We start from the raw sequence: 19,924 nt of genomic DNA on the forward strand, positions 1-19,924 counted from the left end.
AAGTATCCATTTTCAATGAAGTGAACAGGGAAGCAAAGATTTGAACAAGGTCTGGAGAAGGTGAGGTGGTGAGCCACTTGGATACCTTGGAGAACAGCTTTCCAGAGGGAACAGCCAGTGAGGAGACCCTGAGGTGAGAGGCATCCACAGGGAACAGCAAGGAGGCCTGTGTGGCTGCAGTGGAGTGAACCAAGAGGATGTGAAGGGACATGGGGACAGGGATGTAGGGACGTTGACTGGGGCCACATAGGGCATTCTGAAAACCTTCCTTTTTCCCTGAGTGAGATGGAACACCACTGGAGGCTTTTGAGCAAAGGACTGACACTACCGGTCTTCTGTTTTAGCAGGATTACTCAGGCAGCTGTGTCAGGGAGGCCAGGGTAGAATAAAAGCTATTTCCAAGGGGCATGATTTTTCTGGAGCAGCATTCCTTGAGTCTCTCTTCTCCCTGTCTCTGACTGATGAGATTGGAAGAAAAAATTAGTAATGTACCATTAACCCTTTCCTCTCCACTCTTTGGAATCTGCCTGCCTACAGAGAGGGTGTGGTCTGCGTGTCTCCCTCAGCCATGCTGTGAGCTTCAGTGAGGCAAGGTCTACCCTGCAGGGATGTTCTCTTGTTCTTTAAGGGGTGAATCGGCTGGCTTACCACAGGGAGGAGATGTTAGCAGGCCCACTTGGCTGAGATCGCACTACTTTGGCCAAGACTGCTATGTTTTCACCAAAACCCATTTCCTCTAGCTTTTGGACATAGAACTAGACTGAATTCCCCGCTTTCCCAGTCTTCCTTAGTGTTAGGTCAGGCCTCGTGGCTGAGGCAACCAAATGTGAGCTGAACTGATGTGAGCCACTTCCACTACTAGCTCATAAAAACCTCCTGTGTAGTTTTTCACAGTCTCTCTTTCCAGCCTATTGACCGGAAGTAGAGACTTCAGGAGAATGTTCCAAAACCCTAGAGGATGATGGAGTCACATTATGGAAGATCACTGAATGACCAACCATATTGATGGGCACCTACCAAACAGGAACATCCTTAATGGATTTCACATGAGCAAGAAATAAACTTTTGTTGTATTAAGCTACTAAGATTTTGGGGTTGGTTTTTTAACAAAACAGCATTACTTATCATAACAAATACAGTTACATTCTCCAAAGAGTTTTTTTTTGTTTTTTTTTTTACCAGTAATAAAGCTAAGATACTGCCTCCACCTGTCTGGATCCTAGTCTACCCCTCAATTTGTTTTAATCTTGAGTGGAAAGACTGTTATTTATCGATTCCTTAAACCTCCAACAGATTGTACTGTTCTCTAGGTGCAGATAATAAACTTGTCTTGTGTGAGATATAGGACCTATAAGATGGGCACCAGCAGAGCTATTTGGTAGGTTTCCTATCTAAGAGTGTTCCAGATTTTGGCTAATATTCAATGGCAACTTTGTGTAGGGAGCCGTGTACAGTCTCATTCCAAATGTTGATTTTTTTTTTTTTTTTACCTTCGAATTACATCCTCAACAAGTTTTTCTGTGAGCCGTATCACTGGTAATTACAGTTTTTGTATATCATTCCTAGGGACTTCCTAGGGACTTCCATTTTCACTCAAAAATGAGAAGATGGGCTAACCTATACTTTAAGGATAGTTAATTTGTATTATATGATCATACATGGTGACTCCTTTTCCTAAACAACGAAATTAAAATTCTCTGAATGATGTGGTGAACAATTTTTAAATTAAGCAAACAATTATTATTATTATTATTATTATTATTATTATTATTTGTAATCATATAATAATTGAGGTTGGGATAAAAAGTGTTGGAGAAGGTTTCAGTCTCTACAAGGAATGTTTCACCTGCAGATGTTTTTCCTCCCCAGGGTCAAAGTCTCTATTATTTAGATCCACAGTGTGATGTGAATTTAAATTGCTTTGACTCAGTCCAGTGGACCAACTCTGTCTCTGACTCATTAAACGCATGTCCCTCAGTAATATAAAATAGTAAATTCAACTGTTGGTTAGATCACATCTCCTCTTCCTGAGTCCTAGAGAGATTTAATCAGTGAAATTAAGTTCTCCTCTCCAATGTGTCAGGAAAAGGGACCAGCAAGAGGCTGTAGGTGGGAGGCAACAGGGCACTGAAAATGTCTGACACACTGAGGCAGCTGATGGTTGCTGTTCATCTGTCCTGACACAGCGATATCCTGACAATCGGACTCCTCAAATCTTCACAAGATCTAAAAGTTGGGAACCTGAACCATGGTAGAACCTGAGCATTGGATCTTCCATAACATACATTTTTCCATATAGGCCTTGACCCATGAGAGACTTTTTTTTTTTTCTTTGAGAGAGAGGGTGCAAGTGAGCAAGGGGGAGAGAGAGAGAGAGAGAGAGAGAGAGAGAGAGAGAGAGAGAAGGAGAAAGAGAAAGAGAAGCTAGGCTCACAGGCAGAGGGGCTCATGTTTTTACTCAAAGCAGGATTCGAGCTCATCTGATGTGGGACTTAAACCCATGAACTCGAGATCATGACCTGAGCCGAAGTCAGATGCTTAACAACTGAGCCACAAAGGCACCCAAGAGACTTCTATTTTGGGTAACTAGATGACATGATTTGTCTTTCCTTTTTTGTCTATACACCAGATAATGAGATTTTTCTCTTTCTTTTTGGAATACCTGGTTTTAAAGATTATTCAATTTAGTGTAGCCATGCCAAATACAGCAAGAGTTGAAATACACAGTAAATCACTGGCCAGCCCACAGAAGTTACTGTGTGATAAATGGTCAACTATACTATTCACAAGAACACACACACACACTCACTCACTCACTCCTATTAATTGGAAATGATCTGTGTAGATTTTAGTTATATAGCCTGTTGAGTTTCTTAAAATTGTCTTTATAATAGCTTTATGTTTCTTTATTGCCTCCCTCATATTAAGCTAGGCTTCATAATATTTTACACTTTGCATGTTTTTATTAGTTTCATCTTATTTATTTTAAATGAAAATATTTCTAACTCAATTTGTATTTATTTATTCATAGGCCAGTGTTTATTTTCTTTTTGTCACCTTAACAGTATTTTGTAAACTATTTAAATTCTATACAGTTTTAGCTGCCATTTAAAAACTTATATAACACACCTAATTTCGGTAAAGTTCAGGAAATTATTTAGCTAATTATGAACACTGACCATTGTGGGAGTTGAGGTATAACAGTTATTACCCATTATTATTGTTTTAAATACTCACTTTTCTTTTCTTTTCTCTTTTCTTTTCTTTTCTTTTCTTTTCTTTTCTTTTCTTTTCTTTTCTTTTCTTTTCTTTTCTTTCTTTCTTAGTTATCCAAATTATCCATGGTTCTCAGCCTGGATTGCTTTTACTTTATTTTTTTTTAACATTTATTTATTTTTGAGACAGAGAGACAGAGAGAGACAGAGCATGTGGGGGAGGGTCAGAGAGAGAGGGAGACACAGAACCTGAAACAGGCTGCAGGCTCTGAGCTGTCAGCACAGAGCCTGATGCGGGGCTGGAATTCATGGACCGCGAGATCGTGACCTGAGCCGAAGTCGGACGCCCAACCGACTGAGCCACCCAGGCGCCCCAACCTGGATTGCTTTTAAAATTACCATCATCAGAGCCCTAACTCAGGTCAACTGAATCCAAATCTCTGCAGCTATTATACAAAAAGAAAAAAAAAAACAAAGAACCTTCCTAGGTGATTCCAGCATGTAGCCAGGGTTGAGAATAATGGTTTATTCCAAAGTTTGAGATCTGGACCTAAATGATTTGAATGTTCTCTTTCCTGCAACTATCATCACCAATAAATCTGAGGATGTGAATTGAGAAGTAAAATTTAAGAGTAAGGCACCTGGGTGGCTCAGTAGGCTAAGCGTCTGACTCTTGATCTCAGCTCAGGTCATCTCATGGTTTGTGAGTTTGAGCCCCCTGTCTGGCTTTGTGTTTACAGAGCAGAGCCTCCTTGGAATTCTCTCTCTCTGCCTCTACCCCACTCATGCTCTCTCTCACTCCAAAAATAAAAAAAAAAAAAACTTTAAAAACAAATCCCCAAGACCACTCCTATAGTTGGCAAGAAAGTTAAATATAGACAAAACAAACACGTATATGAATATGTATATGTATATGGGCATATATTTTTATTTTCTATCTAGTAGTGATCCTTGCCAACTATTTGCTTAAATAGCACAGGAATGATCCCCACTATAGTGCATTACACGTTTGGGATCCTCATTTAATGCCTCATAAGCTGCTGTAATAGCAGAAGTAGTAATAAGTTATAGTGGTAACAGTATTTACTTTGTGTTTGCTATGCACTTTTGAGAATTTGAGCCTATTTTGCAAATATTTTTATTATTTCCTTTTTATATGCTCTATAGTAATGTCTCCATTGTATGCCTTCATTTGAGTTTTATAAAGGGTCAGTGTTGAAATATCCATTTGAACATGACTGTGTATTTTGCAAAAAATATAGAGACATTATTATTATCCTACAATAACCAATATCAGTGAAAGTGATTATATTGAAATCAGTTATAAAGAAAAAATATATCTTTTAGGACAAATTGTCTTTATTCTTTTATCAAACAAATAAAAAACTACTTAATCCAATGTTTCCTTCTACACCCTATTAGGAAATTTTGACCAAACTTAGCACTCAAGAACAGTGATTAAAACATTCTTGTGCTGGTCACATTTATCTTTATACTCTTTTTAATTGACTTAGTTTTCTCTTTTAATTGGCCTAATTTCTATTACATTTGATTTTATAAATCTATACCAATTGTTTTCTGGAATAAGCACAATGAAAATGTGAAATAAATGTCTTAAATGGCCAGGATTGTCTTTCAATCTAGACCTTACAGAAATTTCCATTTTTAAAGTTCAAGCCAGAACATACATTTTTCTGTCCTAATATTTATGCCTATAAATACTATACTATCACATTTAATGCTTAGCTGAAGCGGCATGTTTTTGTTACTGGTGGTACCTTGATTAATTAGCTTGTCCCTTCCTTCTTCTTTCCTTTCCTTCCTTCCTACCTTCCTTCCTTCCTTCTTTCTTCTTACACATATTTATTGAGAATCTACTAAGTGTCAGTCCTTTCTAAACATAGAAATATAGATAAGCTCTCTGCTTTCATGCCATTTATTTCTAGTATTTAGGAAAGAACTATATAGCTCTATAGAAAATATTGTCCAAAGTAAATAAGTATGCCTTTTCTACATACCCTTTTATGAAAAAATGTATATATAATTGTCCCATCCTTATCTTTTTTCACAAAAGAATCATCTCTATCATAAATTTTCTGGTGCCTAGACATATTTGTGCCCCTAAAAGCATTAGTAAACATCAACTACAAAATTCAGCGCAATAGCCACATAGTCTACTATGGAGGCAATCTTTTTTTTTTTTAATTTTTTTTAATTTTTATTTTTTAATATGAAATTTATTGTCAGATTGGTTTCCATACAATACCCAGTGCTGATGATAGACATTTTTATTTTTTTTATTTTTTTGTCTTTCTTTTTTTTTTAATATATGAAATTTATTGTCAAATTGGTTTCCATACAACACACAGTGCTCATCCCAAAAGGTGCCCTCTTCAATACCCATCACCCACCCTCCCCTCCCTCCCCCCCCCCATCAACCCTCAGTTTGTTCTCAGTTTTTAACAGTCTCTTATGCTTTGGTTCTCTCCCACTCTAACCTCTTTTTTTTTTTTTTTCTTCCCCTCCCCTATGGGTTTCTGTTAAGTTTCTCAGGATCCACATAAGAGTGAAACCATATAGTATCTGTCTTTCTCTGTATGGTTTATTTCACTTAGCATCACACTCTCCAGTTCCATCCACATTGCTACAAAAGGCCGTATTTCATTCTTTCTCATTGCCACGTAGTATTCCATTGTGTATATAAACCACAATTTCTTTATCCATTCATCAGTTGATGGACATTTAGGCTCTTTCCATAATTTGGCTATTGTTGAGAGTGCTGCTATAAACATTGGGGTACAAGTGCCCCTATGCATCAGTACTCCTGTATCCCTTGGGTAAATTCCTAGCAGTGCTATTGCTGGGTCATAGGGTAGGTCTATTTTTAATTTTCTGAGGAACCTCCACACTGCTTTCCAGAGCGGCTGCACCAATCTGCATTCCCACCAACAGTGCAAGAGGGTTCCCGTTTCTCCACATCCTCTCCAGCATCTATAGTCTCCTGATTTGTTCATTTTGGCCACTCTGGCGTGAGGTGATATCTGAGTGTGGTTTTGATTTGTATTTCCCTGATAAGGAGCGATGTTGAACATCTTTTCATGTGCCTGTTGGCCATCCGGATGTCTTCTTTAGAGAAGTGTCTATTCATGTTTTCTGCCCATTTCTTCACTGGGTTATTTGTTTTTCGGGTGTGGAGTTTGGTGAGCTCTTTATAGATTTTGGATACTAGCCCTTTGTCCGATATGTCATTTGCAAATATCATTTCCCATTCCGTTTATGGAGGCAATCTTCTACATAAAATTCACGTTCATCCCTAAATAACTGGACTGGGATTCTCAAAAACAGAATCATTAAGAACTAGAATCCAAAACAACTGTATAGAGTATGATAATTGCTAATTGTAGAATACTTCAACAAAATACAAGCTTTATCAATGTGGCATAGCTGCCGGTAAGTGGATTGGGAAGGCTGGTCAGATACATACTGTGAGGATCCCAATTGTGTTTTGGAATAATGGCTTTTGAGCAAATGCATGTCAGATTACAGATCACAAAATCTTATCCAGTCAAATGGTGGTTATAATTCTTAACAAAAGAATAAGCCCCATATATCCAATATGGTGAAGATTTTGCTTCCCCCCACATGCTTTGTCCCCCCACCCCCACCCCAGCCAAGAGATGGGAAAGGTAATAATTGAAGGGTCCCACCCCCTCCTAGGGAGGGTATTCAGGGGAAGTATCTCTGAGAAGGTGGAATTTAAAATTAAAGACAGAAGCATTAGCCCTGTGAATGGATAGGGAAAGAGCATTCTAGATAGAGGAATAACGTGCAAAAGCCCTGAGGAGAAAGGGACTAAAGCTTGTCACATTTGAGGATCCAAAAGAAAGCACTATGACTGAGGTGATTAAGGGGAAGGTATCAGCCTCAGGAAAAGCAGGGACAGATCACAAAAGCCATAAACTCATTTAATGAGGTAGTGGTGACAGACCCAATCAGATTTATATTTTAAATTCACCTTAACTGCTGTGTTGAGTCCCGTGGAGGAGGGAAGCCCTTATTCTGGTTGGGAGACTACGGTATTCATCTTGATGAAAAGGGCTGGTAGGACTGAACTAAGGCGGCAACAGGGGACATGGAGAGGAGAGGGTAGGCTTGAGACTTATTTTGAAGAATGAATTAACAGAACTGCCCGATGAATTACATAAATGGGTGGGGTGAGGAAAATGGAGGAATTAAGAACAACTCTTGGCTTGAGTACCTAAGTGGGTGATGGTGCCGTTTGCCATATAATGATCATAAGACTGGGAAGAATTAGGAGCTCAGAGTTTGACTTTACTTTTGTGATATCCATAAATTATCAGTATGGACATGTAAATGAGGCAACAGGATACGTGTGTTTGGGGGTTCCAAGAAAATAGATTCAGGCGTCTTCAGATCAAAGATGAGATACCTACAAATGGAAGGAAATAGATTCCCTAAATAGAGTACAAAATGAAGAAAAGGGGCCACAGCAACATTTGACTCTTAGGCGCAGAGTCCTAGGGCCCCCCAACATTTACATATTAAACTGAGAAGCCAAATAGTACTGAGGATATCGAAAGAGAAGAGTGTCCCAAGCAGAAGGCTGTGGTTGACCATGGCAAGTGTTGCTGAGGTTACATAAGGTGAGGACAGAAATGTTTCCATTGGATTTGGCAAAACGGTGTCTTTGGAGACCAGAGACTTTTCAGTGAGTGGCTGAGCAGAAGACAGAATAGAGTGGGTAGAGGACGGAATGGGGTGACAGTTACTATTGCCATTGCTTCTGAAAAGTTCTGCTATGAAAAGAGAGAGGAAATGAGGTAGTAGCTGGGGGAGCAGAAAAAGTTTTTTGCTTTCATTTTGTTTTTTTTTTTTGAGAGAGAGAGAGAGAGAGAGAGTGAGTGTGTCAGCAAGGAAGAGGACAGAGAGAGAGAGAGAGAGAGAGAGAGAGAGAATCTTAAGCAGGCTCCACACTCAGCACATAGCCCAACTTGGGGCTCAATCCCACAACCTTGGGATCATGACCTGAGCCAAAACGAAGAGTTGGATGCTCAACCGACTGAGTCACCCAGGCGCCCCAGTAGGAAAGTGTTTTAGGTGATATTTGAGCATGTTTATGTGCCTATACTCCAGTTAAAATGAATTGATTAATAATGTGGGAGAGGAAGGGGATAATTCTGAAAGCCAAGTCCTAGAGAAGGCAAGAGGGAATAAGATTATGAGCAAAAGAGTTGGCCTTGATAGGCTGGAGGGTGTTTTCTGCATTTAAACAGCAGTGAATGATAAAATGGCGGTAAAAGTAGATTGTTTTTTGATCAGATGGGGGAAAGATGAGAAATTTTTAAGTCTTCCTTTTTCTCATTCAAATTTGTGGTGGGATTGTATACTAAGAATAAGAAACTAAAATATTTAAAGAGGAGTGGAAAGTGAACTGATAGAGAAACATGGTAGCATTTCTGGGAAGGGCCAATGTGGGCCTTACATCCTACATATAAAGTTAATCAGCTCAGTAGTGACATCTCTGATAATAAATGATAATAGTAGACGTGAGTGGGAACTCTCCTTGACTCCCGTCACCCCAGTGCTCTCCATGGTGTAACTGGATGAACTGGCTGGCCATGCTGGTGTCACCTTCCTCGAAGTTTCATTCCCACCATACTCAAAGAGGAAATCATTTCCAAAGACAGAAGGCCTCTTCTTTTGTCAAGAGCACTGAGCAGCTAGAAATTCCAAGTAAGTTCTTGGGATCCATTTGGAGACCCTAATAGAGTCAAGCCTAAACAGCAACAATAACAGGAAAGGAAATACACAGTCGTATGCAACCTGTTTAAGAGAATCATTAAATCCACAGAAAGGGAGAGTTGGAAAGGTCTGTAGAAATCGTCAGTTCTGACACCCTCTTTTTGTAGAAGAGAAAAGAGACTCTGAAGGGATTGTCTCAGCTGTCACGTTAGTCACTGGTAGCACTGTGGCAAGAACTCAGCCTGGATAACATACATAACAACAGGCAGAGGGCCCGCTTATGAGGGAAAATACACAAACGTTATTTTCTATCCCTTGTTCCTTTTTGGTGTCCTCACTTTGTGGCGGAAGAATCAGTCAGTGGAAATACATGAATGCTGTCGTCTTGGGAGGGGTCTCTATTACTACAGCTCAATGGGTGTTTAGGAATTAGTATCAAGAGGAAAGTATGCCCAAATGAGTGATTAGTCGTCCGGCAGACTTGACCTAAATAGCAAATTAGGCACCGAGCTGGGATTAGGACCTGACACCAGTGCCCTTCAGGCCTAAGTCTGTCTCCCTCAATTGTGCCGGTTGCTGTTCACCCATCCAGTGGCAATGGGCTTCATCAGAAAAGGGAAACTATTTATAAAAGCATCCCTCCAAACAGCCAAATAGAAAGGGCAGGAAAAGGCCTGGATTCTTTCCCCTTCAATAATCCTGACAAAGTATCATTGAAAGCTGCTTGTGTCTAACAGCAGTCACGGTCGGTCAGCATGCAATGTTCTGAATGTCTTTCTTGTCCTGTAGATACATCCTCTCCCATCCAGCTTTCTGGTGAAAGAGGGTGAGATGATCTTTAAAAGCACAGAAATAGAAATGAAGCCAGTTTTGGAAAATGTCCCCAATGAAACATAATCACTTGGAAAAAAATTAATAACCATATGAAAAAATAATATGAAAAAGAAAAAAAGAAACAGATGTATTGTGGTGAAAAAGTTTTCTGTTGGTTTTGGCTCAAGTCCCAAGTGAATTTTTTCTAGGCTGACTTTAGTCACTCAAAAAATTTCATGCCATAAAATTGTTTGGAAGGGTTCTGTTTAATGAGAAGGGCAAAGAAGCCCAAATTAAAAGTCAGAATTACATCAAAGACTGAAATAAGAGGAACTCATTTGATAATTCAAAGGAGCAAAAAAGAAAAAAGGTTATTTTTAGCAAAGTTTGCTATTGTTCTGAAATTTGAGAAATTGGTAAGGGAACAAAGAGCAAAGAAATGAGTATCGTTAGTTTCCTGCACACTCTCCAAGAAACTTTTCCATAACCTTGCGTTTCCATCTGCAGCACTTGTAGCAGAAGTGACTGGGATTGCTGGATTCTGGAAGTTCTCCCGCTTTGCCTGTGTAGCTAGTACATGGTCTCAAAGAAGCAGGACAGCCCATCATCAGTAGGTGGTAAGCTGGCTGTGGATGGAGGTAAAAGTGAACACAGGCTGGCTGGAGTGAACAAAGAAATTAGCCAGAGGCAGAAGAAGCGGAGTTACAAAATGGAGTCAAGTTAAGGAGCAGGATGGTGAATATCTAACACAAAGAGAAAACCAAGGGCAGTAGTACAGCTCCTAAGCCCATAGTCTCTAGTCAGACTTCTGGTAATAAAATCCCCACTCCTGCACTTGCTGGTTGCATATCCTCAGGCAGGTTACTCCACTGCTTTGAGTTTCTGTTCCCTCATTTATGTAATGGGACCGATGATACCTACCTCATAGAGTCATCGCAAGAATTAAATAAGAGTCTTCGTAAAATGCTTAGAATAAATAGCACCTACTATTGGTGGGAATGCAAACTGGTTCAGCCACTCTGGAGAACAGTATGGAGGTTCCTCAAAAAATTAAACACGGGACTACCCTATCATCCAGCAATTGTACTACTAGGTATTTACCAAAAGTATACAAAAATACAGTTTTGAAGGGCTACATGCACCCCGATGTTTATGGCAGCATTAACAATAGACAAACTATTGAAAGAGCCCAAATATCCATCAGGTGATGGAAGGATAAAGAAGAGGTGGTGCGCGCGCGCGCACACACACACACACACACACACACACACACACACACACACTGGAATATTACTCAGCCATCAAAAGCATGCAATCTTGCCATTTTCAATAACATGGATGAAGCTAGAATGTATTATGCTAAGTGAAATAAGTCAGTCAGAGAAACACAAGTACCATATGATTGCACTCATATGTGGCATTTAAGAAACAAAACAGATGAGGGGTACTGAGGTGGTTCAGTCGGTAAAGCATCTGACTTTGGCTCAGGTCCTGATCTCATGGTTCGTGAGTTCAAACCCCACGTTGGGCTCTGTGCTGACAGCTCAGAGCCTGGAGCCTCCTTCAGATTCTGTGTCTCCCTCTCCCTCTGCCCCTCCCCAGCTTGCACTCTGTCTCTCAAAAATAAACATTACAAAAAAATTTTTTTAAAGAAACAAAACAGATGAACACATGGGAAGGGGGGAAAAAAGAGGAGGGAGGGAAACAAACCATAAGAGACTCTTAACAACAGAGAACAAACTGAGGGTTGATGGAGGGATCTGGGTGGGGGATGGGCTAGATGGATGATGGGTAGTAAGGAGGGCACTTGGTATGAGCACTGGGTAATGTATGTAAGTGATAAACCACTGGGTTCTACTTCTGAAACCAATATTTCAGTGTATGTTAACCAGCTAGAATTTAAAGTTAAAAAAAAGAAAGAAGGGGCACCTGGGTGGCTCAGTCGGTTAAACGTCCGACTTCAGCTCAGGTCATGATCTCGCGGTCCGTGAGTTTGAGCCCCGCCTTGGGCTCTGGGCTGATGGCTCAGAGCCTGGAGCCTGCTTCCGGTTCTGTGTCTCCCTCTCTCTCTGCCCCTCCCCCGTTCATGCTCTGTCTCTCTCTGTCTCAAAAATAAATAAAACGTTAAAAAAAAAATTAAAAAAAATAAATAAAAGAAAGAAAAGAAATAGTGCCTAAATATATATATTAAGTGCTCAAAAATTGCAACTCTTCATTACTATATATTATTTAACACATGTATTGATGATTACTATCATCAGACATTTCAGCAGATGCTTGGAATATGAGCAGGAGTAGGGTGTCCTGCATGGACCATCCACACAAGCCCAGTTCTTGGTAAAATTCTCTCTGCTAACTGTGATACTCAATCAACCTGGTTCATTCCTCCCTGCATGTTTTCATTTCTATGTAGATTTTTTTTTTTTCTCTCACCTCTCACTGAATTTTTCTTACACTCTGTTTAAATTTTTTTTCAACGTTTTTTTATTTATTTTTGGGACAGAGAGAGACAGAGCATGAACGGGGGAGGGTCAGAGAGAGAGGGAGACACAGAATCGGAAACAGGCTCCAGGCTCCGAGCCATCAGCCCAGAGCCTGACGCGGGGCTCGAACTCACGGACCGCGAGATCATCGCGGGGCTCGAACTCACGGACCACGAGATCGTGACCTGGCTGAAGTCGGACGCTTAACCGACTGCGCCACCCAGGCGCCCCCTTACACGTCTGTTTAAATAATTACCACATTATACCTTCACAATTCCCTTGGATGATAATGTCTGTCACCAAAATTAGATTCTGAACTCCTTGAAAGGGGTCCCCTGTTGCATTCTTCTTAGCCTCCAGCACAGGAACTAACACAAGCTAGGTGACTGCATATATATAAACGAATACATTGACTTTCTTTACATTTTTCTGGACATTAAAATTTCTAGATTCTCATTCCCTTCTATTCCTCTTGTCTTGACCTGTCCTGGAGTCTCTCTCACTCTTCTATGTGCCCAATATTCATTGCCCTTTAGACTCTTCTTCCAGGGATGCCTGGATGCTCAGTCAGTTGAGCATCCGACTTCGGCTCAGGTCATGGTCTTGCAGTTTGTGACCTTGAGCCCCACATTGAGCTCTGTGCTGTCAGTGCAGAGCCCACATTGGATCCTCTGTCTGCTCTCTCTGCTGCTCCCCATCTATCTCTCTCTCTCTCAAAAATAAGTAAATATTAACACACACACACAAAATAATCTTCTAGCAGGTCTTGGAGGAGGTGTAATCACTCCAGTATCAAAGAGAAAATTGTGTCTCAGCACAGTAAAATTGCCCATGTGGCAGGATTGAGATCCTCATCCTGGTTTGCCTGGCACCAAATCTCCCATTCTTCCACTCCAGCACATTGCCCTGAACAAACATGGAAGATGGAGAAGAGGAAAATACCTTTAGGACAGAACATATGAAACGCAGTTACACAGGATGTTTCTGCTTAAAATATCAATTTAAAAAATTATGCCAGCCCTTACACAAAAGGGCATGTGAATCCCCTATTATAGTTTGAGGATTCTTCCCCTTTCACATTCCTGTGGGATATATTTTTGGAGGGTTTTCCTCCTTTTCAGTCACGGGAATAGTTATTTAGGAACTTACTGTGAAAAAAGGACCTATACTGAGAAACTGAATGGGCACCAATTTCCTAAAATTATAATCAGTGTAAAATTAAAAGGACAATATGGCTCAAACCCTGTACATTCAATCTTTTCCACATGAAACTTGTATTAAACTATTAAAATATGTACATGTAAGAGGAACTGTATTTTCAAACGTTTGCATTCAGTTTTTTTTAAAAGTCTGTGGTAGATTGAGGCACCTGGTTCGGCTCAGGTCATGATCTCACAGTTCTTGGGTTCAAACCCCACATCGGGCTTTGGGCTGACAGCATGGAGCCTGCTAGGGATCCTCTCTCCCTCTCTCTGCCCCTCCCTCACTCATGCAGGCACTCTCTTTCCCTCTTTCAAAAAGAAATACATACTAAGAAATAAAAAATATCTACAGTAGAGGGATGGCTGGCTGGCTCAGTCACTAGAGCATGTGACTCAATCTTGGGGTTGTGAGTTCAAGCCCCATGTTGAGGGTAGAGATTACTTGAAAAATTAAAAAAAAATTTAAAAAGTCTATGGTAGGGGCACCTGGGTGGCTCAGTCAGTTAAGCATTTGACTTCAGCTCAGGTCATGGTCTCATGGTCCATGAGTTCAAGTCCTGTGGCCGGCTCTGTGCTGACAGCTCAGAGCCTGAAGTCTGCTTTGGATTCTGTCTTCCTCTTTCTCTGCCCCCCCCCCCCCCATTTGCACTCTGTCTAACTCAAAAATAAATAAACATAAAAAAAATTTTTTTAAGTCTATGGTAGAATTTCTTTTGAACACACAGTGCACATTAATGGCAAGATGCAAAAGCAGTGTCAAGGCTGAATGCTCTGTAAGGAAAGTCCTATTTGCTAACATTTGGAGAAATGGGGCACTGCCATTCTCTGCTGGGGCTACTCTTTGTTTCTGACTCAGGCACATACATGTTTCATGCATTTAAGTCAGACCTACCTCCACCCTGGAGAAACTTATAAATTCTATTTGGCCTGGGCTGCTTGGCTGGAGGAAAGAGTCCCCCTTTAGGCTGGGACTCACCACTAAACTGCCTTCTGGTGATATTTCAAAAACTATTTTAGGGAGCTCAGTTTACTCTGGGACACAGTATATGAAGAGAGGCCAATCTTTGGAATCGGAATTTAGCCATCCTGCATGCGTCAATAACTTAAAAACTGTTCCTGTGCTTTGATCCAGCAATCTTCCTCCTGGGATTCTATGCTGAAGCAAATTATATGAAATTGCCATTTGGGTATCTCTAGGCAACTTGAACCTAACCTATTCAACACTCTTGATTCTGACCTCAACCAGCTCCTCTGACAACTTTTCTCATCTTAGAAAAAGACAACTCCATTCTGCCAGTTTCTTTGGCTCCAAACTCTAGAGACCTTCTGAAATTATCTTTTTTTTCATACCACATTTCAAATGCACCAGTGAATACTGTTTGTTCCGTCTTCACAATATATTGAGGATCACTTCTCACCTTGTTCATTGCCACCTTCGTGGCACAAGTCACTATCCCCTGCTTCCTGAATTACCATTTATAGTGTGCCATACATGCACCAACACAGCCAGAATGAACCTTTTAAAACATGTCAGACTATGCCATTTCCATGCTCAAAACTCGCCAAAGATTTTTCCTCCCATTCAGAATAAAATCCAAAGTGTTCTTACCCTGGACTACAAGGCCTCGTATGAGGGGCGCCCATCTCTCTGGCCTCATCTCCTTTTCTCTTTCTCTTACTCATCTCCAACCTTGGTGGTCTCCTTGCTCTTCTTCAAGCACAGCAAATACAATCTGGCCTCAAGGCCCTTGTGTTCGTGCTTCCTTCTTCCTGGTACGACCAGTCTCCCAAATAGATACATGGGTTCCTTACTTTGAGGATTCTGTTCAAAGGTCATGGCATCACAGCAGCTGATCCTGATGTAAAATAGCACCTTATATAAAACAGGTCGCCCTTTCTCACTGCTGCCATTTTTTCTATAGCATTTGTTACTACCTGCCATAACCTAAAATTGAAAGAATTTGTTTCTTCCATCCCAGAATAAACAAAAGCAAAAAACTTACTTGCTTTATTCCCTAGTGTACTCCCAGCTCAGTGTGTCAAGTAATGCTTCTGGAAGGAAGGAAGGGCTGTGCAGGAGGAGAAACCTTAGCACAAAGCTGGAAACTGATTACTCCCCCTAAAAAAGTGGACTTTCGACTTTTTATTTTATCATTAACTGGGTTCTAGCTTCTCTACAATAGCGGCTGTGGAAACCAAGATCTTATAGACAGATTATCATTACTTTTTGGTGGTTTTTTTTTGTTTTTTTTTTGAACCTTATAAGAGCAAGTTGCAGACAGAATGCCTCATCACTACTAAATACTTCACAGTACATGTGCTCCTACAAGGACCTTCTTCTCCAAGCTATAATATACTCATCCAAATAGGGTAATCAGCATTGATAAGACACTGCCATCCAGCCCACAGGTCTCATTCAATTTTTGTCCAAATGTTTCTTTTTCCTTTATGGTCCAGGAGCCAATCCAGGATCATTTGTTGCATTTAGTTGTCATGTCTCTTGAGTCTCTTTCAATTTGGATCGATTAGTTCTTCTTTCTGTCTCTCATAAGCTCAAGAGTTTTAAAGAATGCAGACATTTCCCCTTATGGGATGCCTCTCAGCCTGGGTCCACCCAGTGTTTGCCCACGTTCAGATACAGGCCATATGCTGTTGGCAAGACTTGTGACAGAAATGATGCTGTGCTCTTTTCAGCACAGCACACGGGGAGCCACGTGGTATAATTCATTCCACGACTGGTGATGCTCATTTTGTTCACCTGGTCAATCTGGTGTTTTCCAGGGTTCTCTTCAAAAAATTCATGATTTCCCCCTTGTAATCAATCCATATTTTTTCAGAAGATACTTCAGGACTAGGCTAACATCCTGCTGTACGTCAAACATCCACCCACCACTCTGAGCATCCATTGAAGACTCTAGACTCGGGTGGCTCAGTCAGTTAAGCACCCGGTTTTGGCTCAGGTCATGATCTCATGGTTTGTGAGTTGGAACTCTGCGTCTGGCTCTGTGCTGACAGCTCAGAGCCTGGAGCCTGCTTCAGATTCTGTGTCTCCCTCTTTCTCTGCCCCTCCCTTACTCGCACTTTGTCTCTGTCTCTCAAAAATAAATAAACATTAAAAAAACAAACTCCAGACTGAATTAATCAACACTACTGAATGGTGACTTTCAATTTTCATCAATCTTAATAGCTCGAAGTCAGCCATAAGGAAGAGCTGTCTCTTCTCCCCGTATATTTATTTATTCTATCAATATTTATTGATTAATTTATATTAACACAGATTCATAGATTCCTGTTTTATTCAACAGGTTATAATCAGTTACTATCATTCTTTATTTTGACACTCAAATTGTCCCAGATTTGGCCAGTGGGAGCTCCATCCAGCTGGCTCATATGTCCTTTTGGCATGTTCCCATCATTCTTTGAGCACTGCCCTGTAAGAGTTACAGACTTACTCTGGACTTTCCCAGCTCAAGCCCTGGTTCCTTTTACTGGAGGAAACCAAGATCTGTTGGCCACTTGATGTAACCATTGCTTCTAGCTTCTGAATGAAGAGAGCTATGGTGTATATGTGTGTGATTTCACACCTACTTTTAATCTAATCCAATGCCTCAGGGTTCTTCAGGGTTTCCTTTCTTTCCAGATTTGTAAAATTTTTTCCAACACTAAGAAACCTGTCTCCCATTATATTCAATATTTTACTTATTTGCCCACTGCTCCTGTAATTAATCAATTTCCCAGCCAGGATGCTGCCTCCTTGACCCTGTCATCTCTTCAGGTTCTAACTTTTCTAAGAGAAAGAAAGGATAAGCCATAGTCATGCATTCTTAACTATACAGATTCTCCAAGTGTTGTGGCTGGAGAAAAACTGCTAAGAGATAAAAAGGTTTGGGGAACCACCTTGGTTTGCTAGGGCATCTGTACAGAAACTAGCTGGGAGTTTTCAGCCAATGGACTGTTCCCTCAGATCTCTGGTGGTTCAGGGACCAACAGCCAGGCAATCTCCATGCCTGCCTCCTTGGCATTAGGTACTATAAAAAGCACTGTCCCAATTGCCTAGAATCCTATTTTCTAAAATGAGCAAGTCAGGAAAACACACAAAACCAGCACATCAAATACCATAGAGACAAATTCGTCTAAGTAGATCTCCTTGTGCCTGCTTCTAATTTGGTATAGCTGGGGCTCCTTGCTCTCCCAAACAGCCACCAGCTGTTTGTACTGCTTCTGGGAAAAGAGAAGTTGTGCTGGGGGACTGTTATTAACAGAAAGCTGTAAACATGTTAAGGTCTTACGGAAAAGGTGGACGTTGGTTTTTATCACCGAGTCCTGAGTTCTCTGAAAGAACTCCAGGTGGGACGTTTAATGCGAGTGACTGAGAACCATAACATATATTATGTAGTTTTCTACGGCAGGTACCTCAAGTCAAGGAAACTGTTAAAGTAGAACAACCATCCGAACACTGAAATGATAAGGGGCTGTGCTGTGTCAGTTTTGAGAACATTCTTCTAAAGGGGCTGTGGTCTCCCCTGACTAGTTGTGATCTCTACATATACCTGGAGAACACACCATAAATAATAATAACCCAAAGAAACCTTCCTTGCCTGCTGACTTTGTTAGTCCTGTGCTACCAGTCACGACACCCCAAATAACCACAGTGGAGAAATAGCTCACCCAGTTTCTTATACAGAAAACACCCGTTCTATAAGAAAGCGTGTCACCTGTTTGCTTCCAGATGGGAGGAAAGAAACACTTGCCTTTACTCCAATAGAGTGGTCCCTAGACCAGCAGCATTGGCCTCCCCCGGCAACTTGTCAGAAAGGTGTATTCTGGAGCCCTAACCCAGATTTAGTGAATCGAAAATTCCGTGGCAGGGCCCATCAGTCTCCGTTTCAACAGGCCCCACGTGATGCTGATACACACTTCTATTTGGTAGTCACGGCCCTAAGATAGCCCCGGTGTGATGTTGTTAAGTCCTCGCTACCAACTTGCCCTACCCTTTAGACCTAGGATGGATAATTAGGGAGCTCACTTCGGCTCTTCCTGCAAACGCTAAGGCTGTTTACGAGAGGCGCCTTCTTTGGCTATACTTAACGCGCAGGAAGTCGTTCCTGTACTCAAACGTCAAGGGGTCGCTTCCCCCTTTGCCTCCACCTGGACCAAATCAAAGATCGCGTTGAATTTGAGACCCGGCAGGGGTCGCTGCTGCCCATCAAGAGAGACCGAGGGAGCGTGGCAAGCGGAGCCCAGAATCTTTGACATCACACTAAGCTCCTCCTTGCACGCACACATTATACACACACACAAACATATACAGACACACAGACCGCGTTCTCCCCTCTGTCTTCTCTCCCACTGCCCCCAGGTTCCCCTCCACCGGCAAGTGTGTCCCCGGTGTGGCCACCCGGCGGAGCGAGGAGCGCAGCGCCCACAGCTCGAGGGACCCGGCACGCGGCAGAAAGCGACCGCCGAGCCGGCAGCGGGATCCGCTCGCCCGAGCGCTCAGCGGCGGCGGCCGGGACACCCTCGGCAGCACCCCGGGCTTTGAGAAGCCGCGCCCGCCCCCGCCGGGGCCGGAGCGCGCGGAGCCGCCTCCCCGCACGCTCTTGGGGCCCCTGCCACCCCTATGAGAGAAGCAGAAGCCGGGCCAAGGAGCTGGACACTCGGCAGCTGGACTCCTCCGCAAGCCCAAGCGCCTCCTCCACCCGCGCCCCTCCAGCACCCGTGAAGCGAAATGCTACCGCCAAGCTCCAGCTGAAAGGGGAAGGGGCCGGCGCCATCCCCGCGCTCGGAATCTGGCCCCCGCGGCGGCTGCGCGTCCCGGCCGCGGGCCCGCGGGCCCGGGAGTGAGCAGGAGGAGGAGGAGAGGCCGCCGGCCCGGCTTTGGCCGGGGCCGGGGAGGAGGGACGGGGCGGGGGGAGGGCGCGGGGGGCGGGGAGGGGGCCCCGGCGGATAAAGATGGCAATGTCTCTCATCCAAGCGTGCCGCAGTCTGGCTCTCTCAACATGGCTGCTTTCCTTTTGTTTCGTGCATCTGCTCTGCCTGGACTTTACCGTGGCTGAGAAGGAGGAATGGTACACCGCCTTCGTGAACATCACCTACGCGGAGCCCGCGCCGGACCCCGGGCCCGGAGTGGCGGGCGGCGGCGGCACCGAGCTGCACACGGAGAAGACTGAGTGCGGGCGCTACGGGGAGCACTCGCCCAAGCAGGACGCGCGCGGGGAGGTGGTCATGGCTAGCTCGGCCCACGACCGCCTCGCCTGCGACCCCAACACCAAGTTCGCCGCCCCGGCCCACGGCAAGAACTGGATAGCCCTCATCCCCAAGGGCAACTGCACGTACAAGGATAAGATCCGGAACGCCTTCCTGCAGAACGCCTCCGCGGTGGTCATCTTTAATGTGGGCTCCAACACCAACGAGACCATCACCATGTCCCATGCAGGTAAGTGGCCCG

The 19,924-nt window shown here is 42.8% G+C and overlaps 1 protein-coding gene and 1 long non-coding RNA gene across 4 annotated transcripts in view; one reads left to right on the plus strand and one right to left on the minus strand.

The window, feature by feature from the left end:
• The window catches only part of LOC128776537 (uncharacterized), a 50,577-nt gene extending 31,251 nt beyond the window's left edge, over positions 1–19,326 (minus strand). The window contains exon 1 of the long non-coding RNA XR_008421662.1: positions 19,212–19,326. This is a non-coding gene — a long non-coding RNA (uncharacterized LOC128776537). The remainder of the gene's footprint in view (positions 1–19,211) is intronic.
• A 102-nt stretch (positions 19,327–19,428) lies between these two features.
• Positions 19,429–19,924, plus strand: part of RNF150 (ring finger protein 150) — a 288,106-nt gene continuing 287,610 nt past the window's right edge. For all 3 annotated transcript variants that reach the window (XM_019420208.2, XM_019420199.2, XM_053901229.1), the window contains exon 1: positions 19,429–19,912. In XM_019420208.2, coding sequence (XP_019275753.2) covers positions 19,429–19,912 — 484 coding nt within the window. The remainder of the gene's footprint in view (positions 19,913–19,924) is intronic.

Source organism: Panthera pardus, unplaced genomic scaffold (genome assembly GCF_024362965.1).
Source record: "Panthera pardus isolate Hobbes unplaced genomic scaffold, ASM2436296v1 HiC_scaffold_13, whole genome shotgun sequence".
NCBI classification, from domain to species: Eukaryota; Metazoa; Chordata; class Mammalia; order Carnivora; family Felidae; genus Panthera; species Panthera pardus.